At 42.8% G+C, this 16176-nt stretch overlaps 1 protein-coding gene across 6 annotated transcripts in view; it reads right to left on the reverse strand.

Annotated features, from left to right (window-relative positions):
* WDR37 (WD repeat domain 37) overlaps positions 1-16176 on the reverse strand; it is a 197021-nt gene that overhangs the window by 162847 nt on the left and 17998 nt on the right. For all 6 annotated transcript variants that reach the window (XM_033931543.1, XM_033931545.1, XM_033931546.1 and 3 more), the window contains exon 2: positions 3513-3690. In XM_033931543.1, the coding sequence (XP_033787434.1) occupies positions 3513-3650 (138 nt within the window). In that variant the 5' untranslated portion in view covers positions 3651-3690. The remainder of the gene's footprint in view (positions 1-3512; positions 3691-16176) is intronic.

Genomic DNA, 16176 nt, shown 5'->3' on the forward strand with positions numbered 1-16176 from the left:
ATGACTGCTTGCTGCTCCTCTACCATGCAAACAGCTAAGGGCGCTGCTGTTTTGTATAAGGTACCCTACCGATTAAGCATGCCATGCCATCTATTGGGCAGTGTCAACATTTCCTTTAAGAATATATCTACCCTGCGTGGGAGTATGAAATGCCAGGAATGTTCATCAATTTGCTGTTACTTTTTGAAACTCCCTTGTACATATAAAATCTATTCACTAAATACAGAGGGCCTAATATTTAAAAAAACTGAGCTCCTAATGTAATTCTCCTAAATTTGTGACCTATTTTCTGCCAAACATAAGAGACTAAGGGACTTTTACCACACCTTAGCACAAGCTAATTAGTACATGCTAAATTAATTTGGTTTTATATCCCATCCTCCCAGAAGAGCTCAAAACGGATTACAAATTTACATATATAATAAAGCGTATTTATACAAAGTGATGGCAAACAGCATGGCAGAACATTGCCTGACAAAGATGGCAAAACTTAGTTAACAAAGCATAGTAAAACATAATATGACAAAATATGGTCTGGTGAGACATAACATGATGAGCATAGTATGGCAAAAGATAGTATGGCCAACATACCGTGTTTCCCTGAAAATAAGACACTGTCTTATATTAATTTGGGACCCAAAAAACCAACTAGGTCTTATCTTCGGGGAAACACGGTAGACACATTGCACTAGAATCTCCTTTGGCAAACAGAGGAAACCAGAACGAGGCCTAAACTACAAGAGGATAAAGAAGAAAATTCTAGAACAGAAATGAGTAAGACGAGGTTAACGAAAGAAGGGGAGGCATATCAACAGCTGCCTGTAAAGAGATCATCCCTAAACGGAGCTGCTCCCTTGCCAATTTCTTCGAAGGCTGTATGCCTTTGGACAATCCATGAAAGCATAAAGACTGGTTGCAATCTGGAGCTCTAGAAACAGATTCCTTTGATGGAAATACCCTTTACAATTGCTTATTGCAACTCTGCAAACTCTTGGGAGAAGCTATTTTTACTTAAATTTGCAGCACTGAATACCAACAGTGAGGTATCTATAGAAACAACAACAAAATTGAAATACTGAATTCCCTAAGCGCCATTTTAAATCAAATGGTGAGCTCTCACAGCAGTGCTTCTTTTCATTAGCTAAAGCTCTAGTACAGGGCTCGAGAAATCCCCAGGCACCTGGCAATTCTTGCTCTCAAATGTTTTTGCTGAGTTGCTGCTGGCAAAATAAAAATGCTTCTTCTGGCTCGCCCGGTACTTAAAACTGCCAGACTGTTCCAAACTTCTTAAGATTTCAAGCCTTCAGCTAGCAAATCACAGTGGGGAACCTTGAAACGTGTTGTTGTTTTTTTCCTTCAGACAGCAAGGTGAGAGGACTAGATAGCCGGCTCCGAGAGACATAGACTGACTGGAGTATAGCCGTGGATAAATGGAGAATGAGAGGATGAGAGAGAGACTGTGAACTTTGGGGAAAAGGGAGGGGGGAGCGCTGCTGCCAGCGACTAGGGCTTATTTTTTGGGGTAGGGCTTATATTAAGACCTACCCCAAAAATCATGCTAGGGCTTATTTTTGGGGTAGGTCTTATTTTCAGGAAGACATGGTAGTATTACAATAAACGTTAAGCCCTGTGACAGATTAAGGAGTGTTCCCTCCCCCATGAAATTATTATCCCCTGGGCAGCAGGAGATACTAATCATAACAAGAATGGACTACATGTTCCAGAATACCCTGAACTTTGGGGCTCAGTGCTGAGTAACAGAGTTGGAACTCACAGGAGAGAGGTATTTCTACTTATGTTGGGTTCAATCTAGAGAGGTCCCCGAGAGAGAAATAGGAACTCTCAAGTTTTCCCTAGATAGGTGGAGGCAGACTTGGAAAATCAGACTGACACCTATAGCAACTGGCTGAGATAAGCCACTGCTATATTCTTTGGTTGGTGTGAGGCAAACAATAAAGCAAAGTGGTTTTGTTTCCTAATTGCTCCTGCCGAACCAGGCTAGTCTACCACAAGCCCACAAGTATAAAATGGGGGCAGGATGCACAACATTCTGACAACACAGTAAAAATTACCTTGTTGGGAGCAATTATGCACAAATAGAATGTAAATCATATGAATGTTATTTGTGTGGAGTAGTCCGGTAAAAGAGGGGAGGAACTGTGCCTGGTGCTTGCTCAGAACAACAATTGCTAGGAACAGCTCCTCCTCCTGCCTGCAACCGCCATTCTCCTTCCCTCTGTCCAGCAAGGATTTATAAGGTATTTAGGCCCCTTCCAGTGAATCCCAGGATGCACAGGGCAGGGGAGGGCTCCACCATTTTGAAGAGGCGGGCCCTGAGGCAGGCGAAGTAGGCATCCCTCCTGACGCTCTTCAAAACAAGGCAAGGGGGGGTCATAGGGAGGATCAGTGAGGGGGGAATCAGGGGCACGTTTGGGGGCTCGGTGACAGCAGTAAGTGTCGAGTGCATCAGTTGAGCCGGCAGGGAGAGCAGAGGCTGCTGGCTCATCTGCAGACTTTTTGTTTGTTTTTAATGGGCACAACTGTCCTATATGTGTTGTGTGCTTCATATAACACATGCACAACAGCTACCGGCAGGTCCAGACCTGCCAGAAAATTTTACCCTCATAACAGAGGGAGGGGGGGGTGTCGCGCGTTCCCTTTGGTGCATCAGAAAGAGAAACCATTTAAATATTAATGAACTCCTTGCAATGCATTTGTATAGGGTTCTAGGAGGCTGCTATGAGGATCGATAGCAGCCACGGAGAGCTTTCTGCGGCAGTAAGACTGCTTTAACAAGTCTTACTGCCACAGAAAGCTTTTGAGCATCAGGGCCTAGGTTTCTTAGCATTTAGCGCATGCTAATTCTATTAGAACGCACTAAGGGCCTGTTTTACAAAGCTGCGCTAGCAGCTGCCGCGTGGCAACAGCCCCAAAGCCCTTTAAATCTCTATGGGCTTCAGGGCCGTTACTGCGCGGCTTTGTAAAACAGGCCCTAAGTTTTAGTACAACAGCCCCTTTGTTTTTAGCTGAAAGTTTTTAGAAGCTTAAAAGTTATGCCTATAAATTTAAGCCTGTAATTCATTTGTCTAGATTTATGAGCCTTATTTACAGTATGCGCTTTGTCCTGAAAATCAGTATTAAGCTCTAAACATATTTTCCTGCCCTAAATCCATCTCTGTTGCCATCCACTTTTTATGCTCCTAAATTTTAAGAGTTTAGTGAAATTTTGGATATAAATTTAGACACTCAGCCCCAGTAAATTTCAAAAAAGATAAAATAGAAGCATAACTCCCAAAGTTAGGAACATAAATCCTTTGAATATTAGACTCAGTATTTTTTTTTTTTTTTGTAACTTTCTTCCACAAGCATAATTTAACAAAACTGTTTCCAGAATAGGCTTCACAATTTTTATATAAGTAGACAAGAAATTCAAACCAACTTATGGAAGATTCTAACACATTAGTTTGCTATATCAGAATACCCTTATTGTGCAATAGATTAAACGATTGTACCTGTCCTTCCAGCATGTCTCTCTGCAGTCCTGGCCGCTCCTGCTCAGAGCTGTTTGTTCTTTTTATGGAGAGGCTGTGTGATTTGCGCTTCTGTTTGTTTTGGCGTACAGCTACCCAGCTTCCACTTTCAGTGGGCATTACTTCCCAGAGACGTCTTCCTTACTACTCCTAACATAAACTAAAAAAGAGCAAAAATCAAGACACTATTCTACAGAAAAACAGCAATGTACACAAAGGCTTAGAAAAACAAAGACAAGTCATACTTCATGTTTAGACTATTCTTTCAAGAAGGCTCAGAAGCAAGAGGAGCTTAATAGTTAAAACAGCTGGCTGAGAACCAGGGAAGCAAGGTTTCAAATCTCACTGCAGCTCCTTGTGATCTTAGACAAATCATTTAACCTTCCACTGCCTTGGCTACAAACCTAGGGATCCTTTTAATAAGCTATATTAGGTATCTAATGCAGCAAAATTGGCCTAATACAGGATAAGCTGAGCAATAAACATTTTTTTTGGAGATTGTGTGCGAGACAGAGTGGGGGCATTTCTGCGCTAACCAGTTAACGAAGTTACTTACCTGTAGCAGGTACTCTCCAAGGACAGCTAGACAGGAATCCTTACACATAGTTGACATCATCCCAATGGAGCCCAGTGCAGATGCTGCCCAGTGCAGTATAGCTTTAAGAGGCTTTTGGCAGCGGTCCCCACCACACATGCTCAAGTGCAGGACCTTCAGTAACAAAAGCTAAAGAAGTAATATAACTAATATAACTCCCAGGGGACATAGGAGGGGGTGTAAGGATTCCTGTACTGCAGTCCTCAGAGAACACCTGCTATAAGTAAGTAACTTCACTTTCTTCAAGGACAAGCAAGACAGATGAATCCTTACACATGCGATTTCCTAGCTACCAGGCTCACCGAAAACAACATTAGGACAATGACAAGACTAGTTAAACACTAATCAACCTCAAACTATATGCAATCTGGTGTGGAGATGCAGCCTGCAATGAAACAACAAAAGTGGGTCTAGGAGAGTAGAGTTGGATTCTAGACACTGAACAAACTGTGCAGGACTGTTTGACCAAACTAACTGTCATATCGTAATCCTGTTCAAATATTTGGGGACTGAACACCACGTCACAGCCTTGCATATTTCCTCAATAGAGGCTGATTTCAAGTGGACTACCGATGCAGCCATGGCTCTTAACATTATAAACCATGACATGACCCTCTAAAGCAGTGGTCTCAAACTCAAACCCTTTGCAGGGCCAAGGTACTTGGAGGGCCTCAGAAAAAAGAGTTAATGTCTTATTAAAGAAATGACAATTTTGCATGAGGTAAAACTCGTTATAGTTTATAAATCTTTCCTTTTGGCTAAGTCTTAATAATAATATTGTAATTTATAGCTAAAGAGGCATATGATCAAGAAACTTTTATTTTACTTTTGTAATTATGATAAACATACCGAGGGCCTCAAAATACTACCTGGCGGGCAGCAAGTTTGAGACTACTGCTCTAAAGTAAGCCCAGCCTGTACATAAGTGAAGTGGATATAATCTGTTAGCTAACTGGACAGATTGCGCTAACCAATGGCTGTCTCCAACCTGTTGGGATCAAAAGAAACAAAAGGCTGGGTAGACTGTCTATGTGGGCTTTAGTCCATTCCAGATAGAATGTCAAAGCTTGGTCAAAGAATTGGTTAAGATGAAACTTATGATGAAATATAAAAAAACCAAGAAGAGGAGTGCAGAAAGGACTCCAGGGTGAAACTGAAAGAAGCCAAGAGAGAGATATGTCTGGCGAAAGCACAGGCGGAAAAACAAATGATTAAAGATGTAAAAAAGGGAGACAAAATTTTTTTCAGATATATTAGTGAAAGGAGGAAGATGAAAAATGGAATTGCTAAACTAAAAGATGCTGGGAACTTCTATGTGGAGAGTGATGAGGAAAAAGCAAATGTGCTAAACAAATACTTCTGTTCTGTGTTCACAGAAGAAAATCCTGGCAAAGGACCGAGATTGTCTGGCAAAGTTACACGAGAAAATGGAGTAGATTCTGCGCCATTCACGGAGGAGAGTTTTTATGAACAACTTGAAAAACTGAAGGTGGACAAAGCGATGGGACCAGACGGGATCCATCCCAGGATACTGAGGGAGCTCAGAGAGGTTCTGGCGGGTCCTATTAAAGGCTTATTCAACAAATCTCTGGAGACGGGAGTGGTTCCCGGGGATTGGAGGAGAGCGGATGTGGTCCCTGTTCACAAAAGTGGTTACAGGGATGAAGCAAGAAACTACAGGCCGGTGAACTTCACTTCAGTTGTTGGAAAAATAATGGAAGTGTTGCTGAAAGAAAGGATAGTGTACCTCCTTGAATCTAATGGGTTACAGAATCCGAGGCAACATGGCTTTACAAAACATAAATTGTGCCAAACGAACCTGATTGAATTTTTTGATTGGGTGACCGGAGAGCTGGATTGAGGACATTTGCTAGATGTAATTTACTTAATTTCAGCAAAGCCTTTGATACGGTTCCTCATAGGAGGTTGTTGAACAAACTTGAAGGGCTGAAGTTGGGACCCAAAGTGGTGAAATGGGTTAGAAACTGGCTGTCGGACAGATGCCATAAGGTGGTTAATGGAAGTCGCTCGGAGGAAGGAAAGGTGAGTAGTGGAGTCCTTCAGGGTTCGGTGCTGGGGACGATCCTGTTCAATATGTTTGTGAGTGACATTGCTGAAGGGTTAGAAGGAAAAATACCTTTTTGCGGATGATACCAAGATTTGTAACAGAGTATACACCGAAGAGGGAGTGGAAAATATGAAAAAGGAACTGCAAAAGTTAGAGGAATGGTCTAATGCCTGGCAACTAAAATTCAATGCAAAGAAATGCAGAGTAATGCATTTGGGGATTAATAATCGGAAGGAATCGTATATGCTGGGAGGTGAAAAGCTGATATGCATGGACGGGGAGAGGGACCTTGGGGTAATAGTGTCCAAAGATCTAAAGGCGAAAAAACAGTGTGACAAGGCGGTGGATGCTGCCAGAAGGATGCTGGGCTGTATAAAGAGAGGCGTAGCCAGTAGAAGGAAGAAGGTGTTGATGCCCCTTTTGGTGTACTGTGTTCAGTTTTGGAGACCGTATCTGGCGAAGGACGTAAAAAGACATGAAGCAGTCCAGAGGAGGGTGACAAAAATGATAGGAGGCTTACGCCAGAAGATGTATGAGAAGAGACTGGAAGCCCTGAATATGTACACCCTAGGGGAAAGGAGGGACAGGGGAGATATGATTCAGATGTTCAAATACTTGAAGGGTATTAACGTAGAACAAAATCTTTTCCAGAGAAAGGAAAATGGTAAAACCAGAGGACATAATTTGAGGTTGAGGGGTGGTAGATTCAAGAGCAATGTTAGGAAATTCTACTTTACGGAGAGGGTGGTGGATGCCTGGAATGCGCTCCCAAGAGAGGTGGTGGAAAGGAAAATGGTGACTGAGTTCAAAGAAGCGTGGGATGAACATAGAGGATCTAGAATCAGAAAATAATATTAAATATTGAACTAAGGCCAGTACTGGGCAGACTTGCACAGTCTGTGTCTGTATATGGCCATTTGGGGGAGGATGGGCTGGGGAGGGTTTCAATGGCTGGGAGGGTGTAGATGGGCTGGAGTAGGTTTTGACGGAGGTTTCGGCAGTTGGAACCCAAGCACAGTATTGGGTAGAAATAGCTAAGAAGAAAAAATTTAAAAAATTTAAATTGAATCAGGTTGGGCAGACTGGATGGACCATTTGGGTCTTTATCTGCCATCAACTACTATGTTACTATGTCACCACCTTAAGAAGAATGAATGACAAAAAAGTGTATCTGAATTCAAGGAAGCTTGGGACAAGTATACTGGATATGTAATGAAATCGTATGTAAGGCAGATGATGCGTGAGAATGACGTTGAGATTCCATGGCATAGTAGAAAGTTTGAAAGGGGTCTTTGTCAAGATCAAACCTCTCATGAAGCAATTAGAGGTGGTATAGAGATGGGCTTATCTCCTACACGGTGATAAGCACTAAACACAGAAAGGTGAACCCTTACAAAGACAGTTTTGAGACCAAACTACAACAGGTGTAGAACAGTGGTCTCCAACCTTTTCTACGTAAAAGGCCACAGAGCAAGTATGAGAAAGCTCTGAGGGTCCCCAAAAAATTTCAAGCTTACACATACTGCTAATTTTGTAAACTGCCTTCACCTGCTTGTTCAGATTGGGTATTAATTAATACTAATATTAATTCTACAACATTCTACAACATAGATGCTAAAAATTCACTTTATTTTGGATTGTCAACAGTAGCAACACAGTTAAGAGATTTTTGCAGTTACTATATCAAGTGGGCAAGATTGAACTTAAAGCATTTACAGGACTTGAAGAGCATTTCAGCCAACTGTTTGAGGGCCACAATGGAGGACTTTGGGGGCCATATGAAGCCTTGGGGCTACACATTGGAGATCACTAGCATAGAAGATAATCAAGCAATTTTTATGTAGGACAAGTAAATGGATCAAGGGCCCTACCCTCTCACCAGATAGCAAACCTCCATTTTAAAGTGTAACACCTCTTAGTAGAATCTTTCCTGGAAGCCAGCAAGACTCTAAATACACCCTCAGCATCCAGGCCATGAGTGCCAGAGTCTGGAGGTTGGGATGCAGAAGAGACTCCTGGTTCTGTGTGATGAGGTTTGGAAAACAATTCAATCTCCATGGTCCTTCATAGGACAACTCCAGAAGAAGAGTGAACTAGATCTGTCTCAGTTACTACAATGCAATCAAAATCATGGTTCCTCAATCTTGCTAGAGTTTCAATATTGTCTTGCCGGTATGACATATACAGGAGACCTTACCACCAACGTAGGAGGAATGCATCCGACTCTAATCTTTTATGTGACCTGAATCTGGAGCAGTACTGAGGGACTTTGTTGCTGAAATGAGTGGCAAAGAGCTCTATCAAGAGGGTGTTCCACCCTCAAAAGATCATGAGGGCTAGGCCCGTGTTGAAAAATCACTTGTGCAACTGCATTACCCTGCCAGACATGTTGCTCCGACACCATGCTAACTGGAGAGCACATTGCCACATCTTTACAGCTTCCTGACACAAGGGATAGGATCCCATACCCAGGGCAGGATTAATTCATCGAGGGCCCCTAGGCACACAAGTACAATGGGCCCCTTGCCCCGACCCACCTCACCATGCGCACAGGCAAAAACAGGAAGCTGCATCAGAGGGAAGCTTTGGGTAAGCAGCACCGCTTGAAAAATTAGTTCCCATTGCCTTTCTTACCCGCGTTGCTTGCTTGTCTTACTTTCCATTGATGGGGGAGGGGGGGTGTGCCGATCGGGGGGGCCCGCGTTGCCAATCGATGCTGGAGGGGCCCATGGAGGGGCCCCTTGACCATTTCAGGCCCTAGGCACGTGCCTATTTGGCCTATTGGTTAATCCTGCCCTGCCCATACCCCCCTCTGCTTTTTGGCTTCAGATTTATCCTAATTCAAACATGAGAACATAAGATTTGTCGCTGCTGGGTCAGCAGACCAGTGGTCCATCGTGCCCAGCAGTCCACTCACGCAGCAGCCCTTGGGTCAAAGACCAGTGCCTTATTTGAGTCTAGCCTTACCTGCGTATGTTCTGTTCCAGTAGAAACTTATCCAACCTTTTCTTGAATCCCTGAAGGGTGCTTTCCCCTATAACATCCTCCAGAAGAGCGTTCCAGATTTCTACCACTGTCTGAGTGAAGAAGAACTTCCTTATGTTTGTACGGAATCTTTTTCCTTCTAACTTTAGTGAGTGCCCTCTCATTCTCTTCACCTAAGTCTAGTCCCTTCAATATCTTGAATGTTTTGATCATGTCCCCTCTCAGTCTCCTCTTTTCAAGGGAGAAGAGGCTCAGTTTCTCTAGCCTCTCATTGTACGGCAACTCCTCCAGTCCCTTAACCATTTTTGTTGCTCTTCTCTGGATCCTTTCGAGTAGTACTATGTCTTTTTTCATGTACAGCGACCAGTGTTGGACGCAGTATTCCAGGTAGGGACGTACCATGGCCCGGTATAACGGCATGATAACCTTTTCAGATCTGTTTGTGATCCCCTTCTTAATCATTCCTAGCATTCTGTTTGCCCTTTTCTCCGCCGCTGCATATTGCATGGACAGTTTCATTGACTTGTCTATAAGTACCCCAAGTCTCTTTTCTGGGGGGGCTCTCAGAGTATAGCACCGGATATCCTGTATTCGTGCAAATGATTTTTGTTACCGACATGCATCACCTTGCACTTATCCACGCTGAACCTCATTTGCCATTTCGCGGCCCAATCCTCGAGTGTATTTATGTCTCTTTGTGGGTCTTCGCAATCCTTCTGTGTCCTTACTACTCTGAATAACTTTGTATTGTCAGCAAATTTAATCACCTCACTCGTCGTGCCAATTTCTAAGTTGTTTATAAATATGTTGAAGAGCACAGGCCCGAGCACCGAACCCTGCGGCACTCCACTCATGATGCTTTTCCAGTCCGAGTATTGTCCATTCATCCCCACTCTCTGTTTCCTATCTGCCAACCAGTTTTTAATCCACGTTAGTATATCACTCTCGATTCCATGGCTTGCAATTTTTCAAAGTAGACGTTCATGCGGGACCTTGTCGAACGCTTTCTGAAAATCTGGATATACGATGTCGACTGTGTCACCCTTGTCTATCTGCTCATTTACTTCTTCGAAGAAGTGCACTAAGTTTGTCAAGCAAGATCTTCCTTTGATGAAGCCATGCTGGCTGGTCCTCATCAGACTGTGTCCGTCAAGGTGATTGATAAAGCGGTCCTTTATCAGCGCCTCTACCAACTTTTCCGGTACCGAAGTCAAACTCACTGGTCTGTAGTTTTCCGGATCTCCCTTCGAACCTTTCTTGAAGATCGGCGTAACATTCGCCACTTTCCAGTCTTCTGGAATCTTTCCTGATTTGATCGACAGATTGGCTATTAGTTGAAGCAGTTCAGCTATAATCCCTTTCAGTTCCTTGATTACCCTCGGGTGGATGCCATTCGGTCCCGGGGATGTATTGTTTTTAAGCCTATCAATCTGTCTGTATACCTCTTCTAGACTGACCGTCGTCCCTGTCAGTTTCCCGTCTTCATTTCCTGTGTATAGCTTGTCAGCTTCTGGTATATTGGATATATCCTCTTCGGTAAATACAGATGCAAAAAATGTGTTCAGTTTGTCGGCGATGGTTTTCTCCTTCTTTAGTACTCCCTTTATTCCACTGTCATCTAACGGCCCCACTACTTCCTTCGCAGGTGGTTTCCCCTTAATATATCGAAAGAACAGCTTAAAGTTTTTGGCCTCCTTGGCTATTTTTTCCTCGTAGGCTTTTTTGGCCCCTCTTACCGCCTTATGGCACTTGCTTTGATGTTGTTAGTGCTTTTTCCAGTTTTTTTCCTTTTTTGTCCTTTTCCATTCCTTAAACGAAGTCTTCTTGTCTCTGATCACTTACTTCACTGCTACAGTGAGCCACGCCGGTTCCTTGTTCTTCTTCCTCTTGGAACCCTTGTTGATATGCAGTATATATAGATTTTGCGCCTCTGTGACTGTGTCCTTAAAAAGGGACCATGCTTGCTCTAGCGTATTTACAGTGCTTATCCTCTTCCTAATCTTCTTCCTCACCATGACTCTCATCCCTTCATAGTTCCCTTTTCAGAAGTTCAGTGCCGTGGCCTTCATTCTGGATCGATTTTTTGTTCCTGTGTCTAGGTTGAAGTGGATCATGTTGTGATCACTGTTTCCCAGCGTCCCTTCTACTTCTAGATCTTGTGCCGTTCCTCGTAATCCACTTAGAATAAAATCCATAATTGCATTTCCTCTCGTATTTTCCATGACAAGTTGTTCCAGGAAGCAATCACCTACAGCATCCAGGAACTTGGTCTCTCTACTGCAGCTGGAGTTGCCTAGGTTTCAATCTATCCCCGGATAAATGAAGTCGCCTATGATAATTGTGTTGCCTCCTTTGCATTCGTGTTTAATCTCGTCCGTCATTTCTCCATCAGTCTCTTCGGACTGCCCTGGAGGTCGGTAGTAGATGCCGATCTTCATATCCGTTCCATTTGTTCCCGTTATTTTGGCCCATAGAGACTCTACCAAATTGTTCGTTTTCGACGTGTTCTCTCTGGTAGACTCAATACCCCCACCTTTTTGTCTTACTCTGTCTCTGCGGTATAGCTTGTATCCCGGTAGCACAGTTTCCCAGACTTTGTCCTCATTCCACCATGTTTCCATGATGCCGACGATGTCTAGGTTATCTTTTTGTGTTATAGCTTCCAATTCCCCCTTTTATTCCTTAGGCTCCTTGCATTCGTGTGCATACACTTAAGTTTGCAGCCTGTTACTTTCTTGCACTTTCTTCCTGCTTCTGTTTCCCTCGCTTCTGTCCCTTTCAATCCATTGTGATTTCTATCTTGTCTATGATCTGGTGAGTCTTCCCTGCAATCTTCTTGCCTGGTATCCCCTGGGTATACCGTTTCCCGAACCATCGACGCTTGATTGATTCTCGGCTTTTCCCTTCTTCTTAGTTTAAAAACTTCTCAATTTCTTGCTTGATGTTGCTTGCAAGTAACTCGTTCCATCTCCGCTGAGGTGGGGTCCATCCTTCCTGTATAGCTTGCTCTTCCATGAAGTGGAATCCTTCTTCCTCACACCAGCATCTCATCCATGCATTGAATGCTTGCAATTCCATCTGCCTCTTCCCGTCGGCCCTGGGTTCCGGCAAGATCTCAGAGAATGCTACCATCGGCATTCTGATCTTCAGCTTCCTTCCTAGCATCCAGAACTGGTCTTTCAGTGTTTCCCTACTGTAGTTCCTGTTGCTCACGTCATTTGTCCCAACATGGATCACCACCGCCACTTTTGATGATCCTGTCAATGTTGCTCACTATATCCTCCACCTTGACTCCTGGTAGGCAGGTCACCAGTTGATCCTTTCTTCCTCCCGCTATGTGGCCTTCAAAGCGTTAAAGGAATAGTGAAGATGAGAAAGTGAGGCAAATTGGAAATTCCCACGAGTATAAACCTCACTAATTAGGGTTCAATTGCAGAATGGCACAAAAACCCTTAATGCATCAGCATATGTGATTGTTCTGTTTGGGTTGATATCATGGCCTTCTGATTGAATATAGCTGATATTCTCACTGCTGTTTAACTTTTGTCTGTTTTCAAAAAAACAAAGACTAAAAACAGCAAACATTTAATTTTTTACTTATCCTTTTAATGCAGTGTCTCTAGCATGCTAGAGACACTGCATTAAAAGGATTAAAAGGATAAGTAAAAAATGAAATGTTTGCTGTTTATAGTCTTTATTTTTTTGAAAACAGACAAAAGTTAAACAGCAGAGAGCATATCAGCTATATTCAATCAGAAGGCCACGATATCAACCCAAACAGAACAATCACATATTCTGATGTATTAAGGGTTTTTGTGCCATTCTGCAATTGAACCCTAATTAGTGAGGTTTATACTCGTTGTGGGCCTTTAGATCATTCCCACTGCCCATAATTCATCTCCTGAGAGGACCAAGCTCCCTGAATGTGAAACCCATCAACAAAAGCTCCCCACCCCAGACTTGACGCATTCATGGAATTTGAAATGGTAGTCTCAAGGTCAAATTGTTCCCAATTAGCTATCAGCAAAGAGATTGCTAGAGTTGAGGAGTGACCAAGATGGCATCTGTCAGGTTTCCCGTGGCCTGATGCCACTGAGAAGCTAGGGTCCATTGGGCACTTCTGAAATGGAGGCATGCCAAGGGTGTGACAAGTACAGTAGAGGCCACATGGCCCAGTAATCTCAACATCTGCTGAGCTGTTACCTGCTGGCTGCTGTGAACCTTCTCAGATATGGCAATAAGAACAGTTGCTAGAATCTGGGGAAGGTCAATCCAAGCTTGTGGTGTGTCTAGCAGGGCTCCTATGAACTCTAATTGTTGAATGGGTTGGAGATAGGACTAGATTAATGCATAGGAAAACTATGCACATGCCTTGGGTCCAATATTTTAGGGGGAGGAGGGTCCCTGTCAGATGGCTAAGTGTGTGGATATATTTCAGAGTTTAGCCCACTACAGGTCTCCAATTTTCCCCTTTCTTGTGCAGTGTATGTGGTAGAAAACAGCTAATGAGAATGCTTCTTAAGTTCAATATTTTTTATTGAGTTTTTTGAAAAAATATAAGAAACAGTTCAAGTACAGGGTATCAAAAAATAAAACAAAACATTTAGTATAACAAATATTCAGTTATATTGTGCAATGTAGAATTGAATCGTTTTAAAAGATCTAAAGTACTAGGACTGTTCATGAAAAGATAATAAAAGAAAAGATAAGAGGAAAGAGAAATTGAAGGAAGAAAGAAAAAGAATAGAATGAGGAAAAAGATGAAGATAAAGAAAAAGAAGAAGAAGAAGAAGAAGAAGAGAGGAGTGTCTATGAAATAGATTGAACATATGAGTCTAGGAATTTCCAGGGTGATTTACATTGTATCAAACTTTTGGAAAGTCGAATTATATTTTTCTTTTCATAAGCATATGATTCAAATTTATGATACATGCTCAAAGAATTCCACCAAAAGGTATAGTTTAGTAATGAAGAGGACTTCCAATTTTTCAATATGTGCATAAGGGCAGTCACAAACATTGCGTCGAGTTTAGGAGGACAGTTAGACTGTGTAAAACAAGGGTGTTGAGATCGGAGAATTATAATGTCAAAGGAAATTTCTTCTGAGCAATTGGTAATAGACTTTATGGTGTCCCAAATGCATGTCCAAAAGGAACGAACTTTAGCACAGTGAAAAAGCATGTGATCAAGAGTCCCAGCTTCTTTCATACAATTCCAACATATAGAGTCTTGTTTTAGGTTAGCTTTCCACATCCGAAAGGGTGTCCATACCGCATTCCACATAATGAAGAACATTGATTGTGAGACTCTGGATGATAAAAGAGGTCGGTTTGTCGATGACCAGAAGAGTTCCCAGTCAACATCAGTAAGTGAGGTTGTCAGCATAGATTCCCAATGTTTCATGGAATGAGAGGAAAATGTGAAAGAGTGATCTCTTAGAATACTATAAAAGAGAGATATCGCTTTACCTTTTGATATAGCCAATGTGGACCAGTGATACAAAGTGTGAATGGATGTCATATAATCAAAGCGTATAGACATAGAAGATAACGTCTTAGTAAGAGAAAGCCACTGTGAGTAAGCAGAAGGAGACAATGAGTAAGTAGAGCAAATTGTGACAAAGGGAACAAACGAAGTGAGAGTGGTTATATGAGAATGCTTCTAATTACAGAAAGAAGGGGCTGAGCTGCAAGGACAGTGGGAGATGCTGAACTCTGTACAGGGTCCTTAAGAAGAATCAGTGACTAGTGAGTGTTGTAGGGACAAGGAGGAAATTGTTGAAAAGGTATAGGACTGAAGAATGGGGGAAGTGTGAAGGGTATGCTGAAGAAAATAACTGGCAGCAAATGCCAGAATTTTACATGACAGTGGGCAGACCTGGTGAGGGGACTGCCTGAATGAGCCAGCAGGATAGCACTAGAAAAGAGAGCTAGAGACTACAAACACTGCATATTTTTGTGTGTGTTAAAAACAGTCTCATATATACAGCTTCCCTTTGAAAATCCAGGATGAAATGGAGTTCACTGGTACAAGCATACCTGTGTGAGGCTTTGAGTCTCGCGAAGTTAGATGCAGGATATCGAGGCAGTCATTTTTTCACTATAGAGACTGCCCGGCAGAAGCGTAAAGGGATTGCTCCTGCCCCGCCTCACCGTTGGACCTAAGGTAGACCTGCAGGGGGACTGGGAGGGGAGGGGCAAGCTAGTTGCACAAAGTCACCAGGAGGGAGGGATTGATGACAGCTCTGGCTCCCTGCACCACCAGTGCAGTATTGGAGGCCTGTGGTGGGTGCAGGATGGGGTTAGTTTAAACATAAACCCCAAAATCTCAATTTATATTCAAGTATATATGGTATATGAGGATGTGTAGTAGTCTAGGCCATGCATGGATAGTAAATAACAGGGTATGGCTATAATCTTCTACAATACAATTTAAGAAAGGGGATAAATCTTTCTTCAGCTATATTAGTGACAGGAAAAGAAACAAAGATGGGATAGTACGCCTGAAGCAATCGGACAGTAACTTTGCGGAATCAGATTCTGGGAAGGCAGAACTACTAAACAAATACTTCTGTTCAGTGTTCACCCGCGAAGCGCCGGGAGCTGGTCCACAGCTGCAGACGGGAGATAACCAGAAAGACACGTTTCAAGATTTCGAATTTACGCCCAGTAGCGTCTATGACGAACTATCAAGACTCAAAGTAAACAAAGCCATGGGACTGGATAACCTACACCCCAGAATGCTCAGGGAGTTAAGGGAAGTCCTGGCAGAACCATTATCTGTTCTTTTCAATCTTTCCCTAAGCACAGGAAGGGTCTCCTTGGACTGGAAATCTGCCAACGTAATCCCACTCCACAAAAAGGGCTGCAGGACAGAGACAGCAAACTACAGACCAGTGAGTCTCGCGTCTATAGTGTGTAAACTCACGGAAACACTGATCAAACAGAATCTTGACACAATCCTAGACGAAGAAAACTGCATGATCCACACCAACACGG

Source organism: Geotrypetes seraphini, chromosome 2 (assembly GCF_902459505.1).
Source record: "Geotrypetes seraphini chromosome 2, aGeoSer1.1, whole genome shotgun sequence".
Classification (NCBI taxonomy): Eukaryota; Metazoa; Chordata; class Amphibia; order Gymnophiona; family Dermophiidae; genus Geotrypetes; species Geotrypetes seraphini.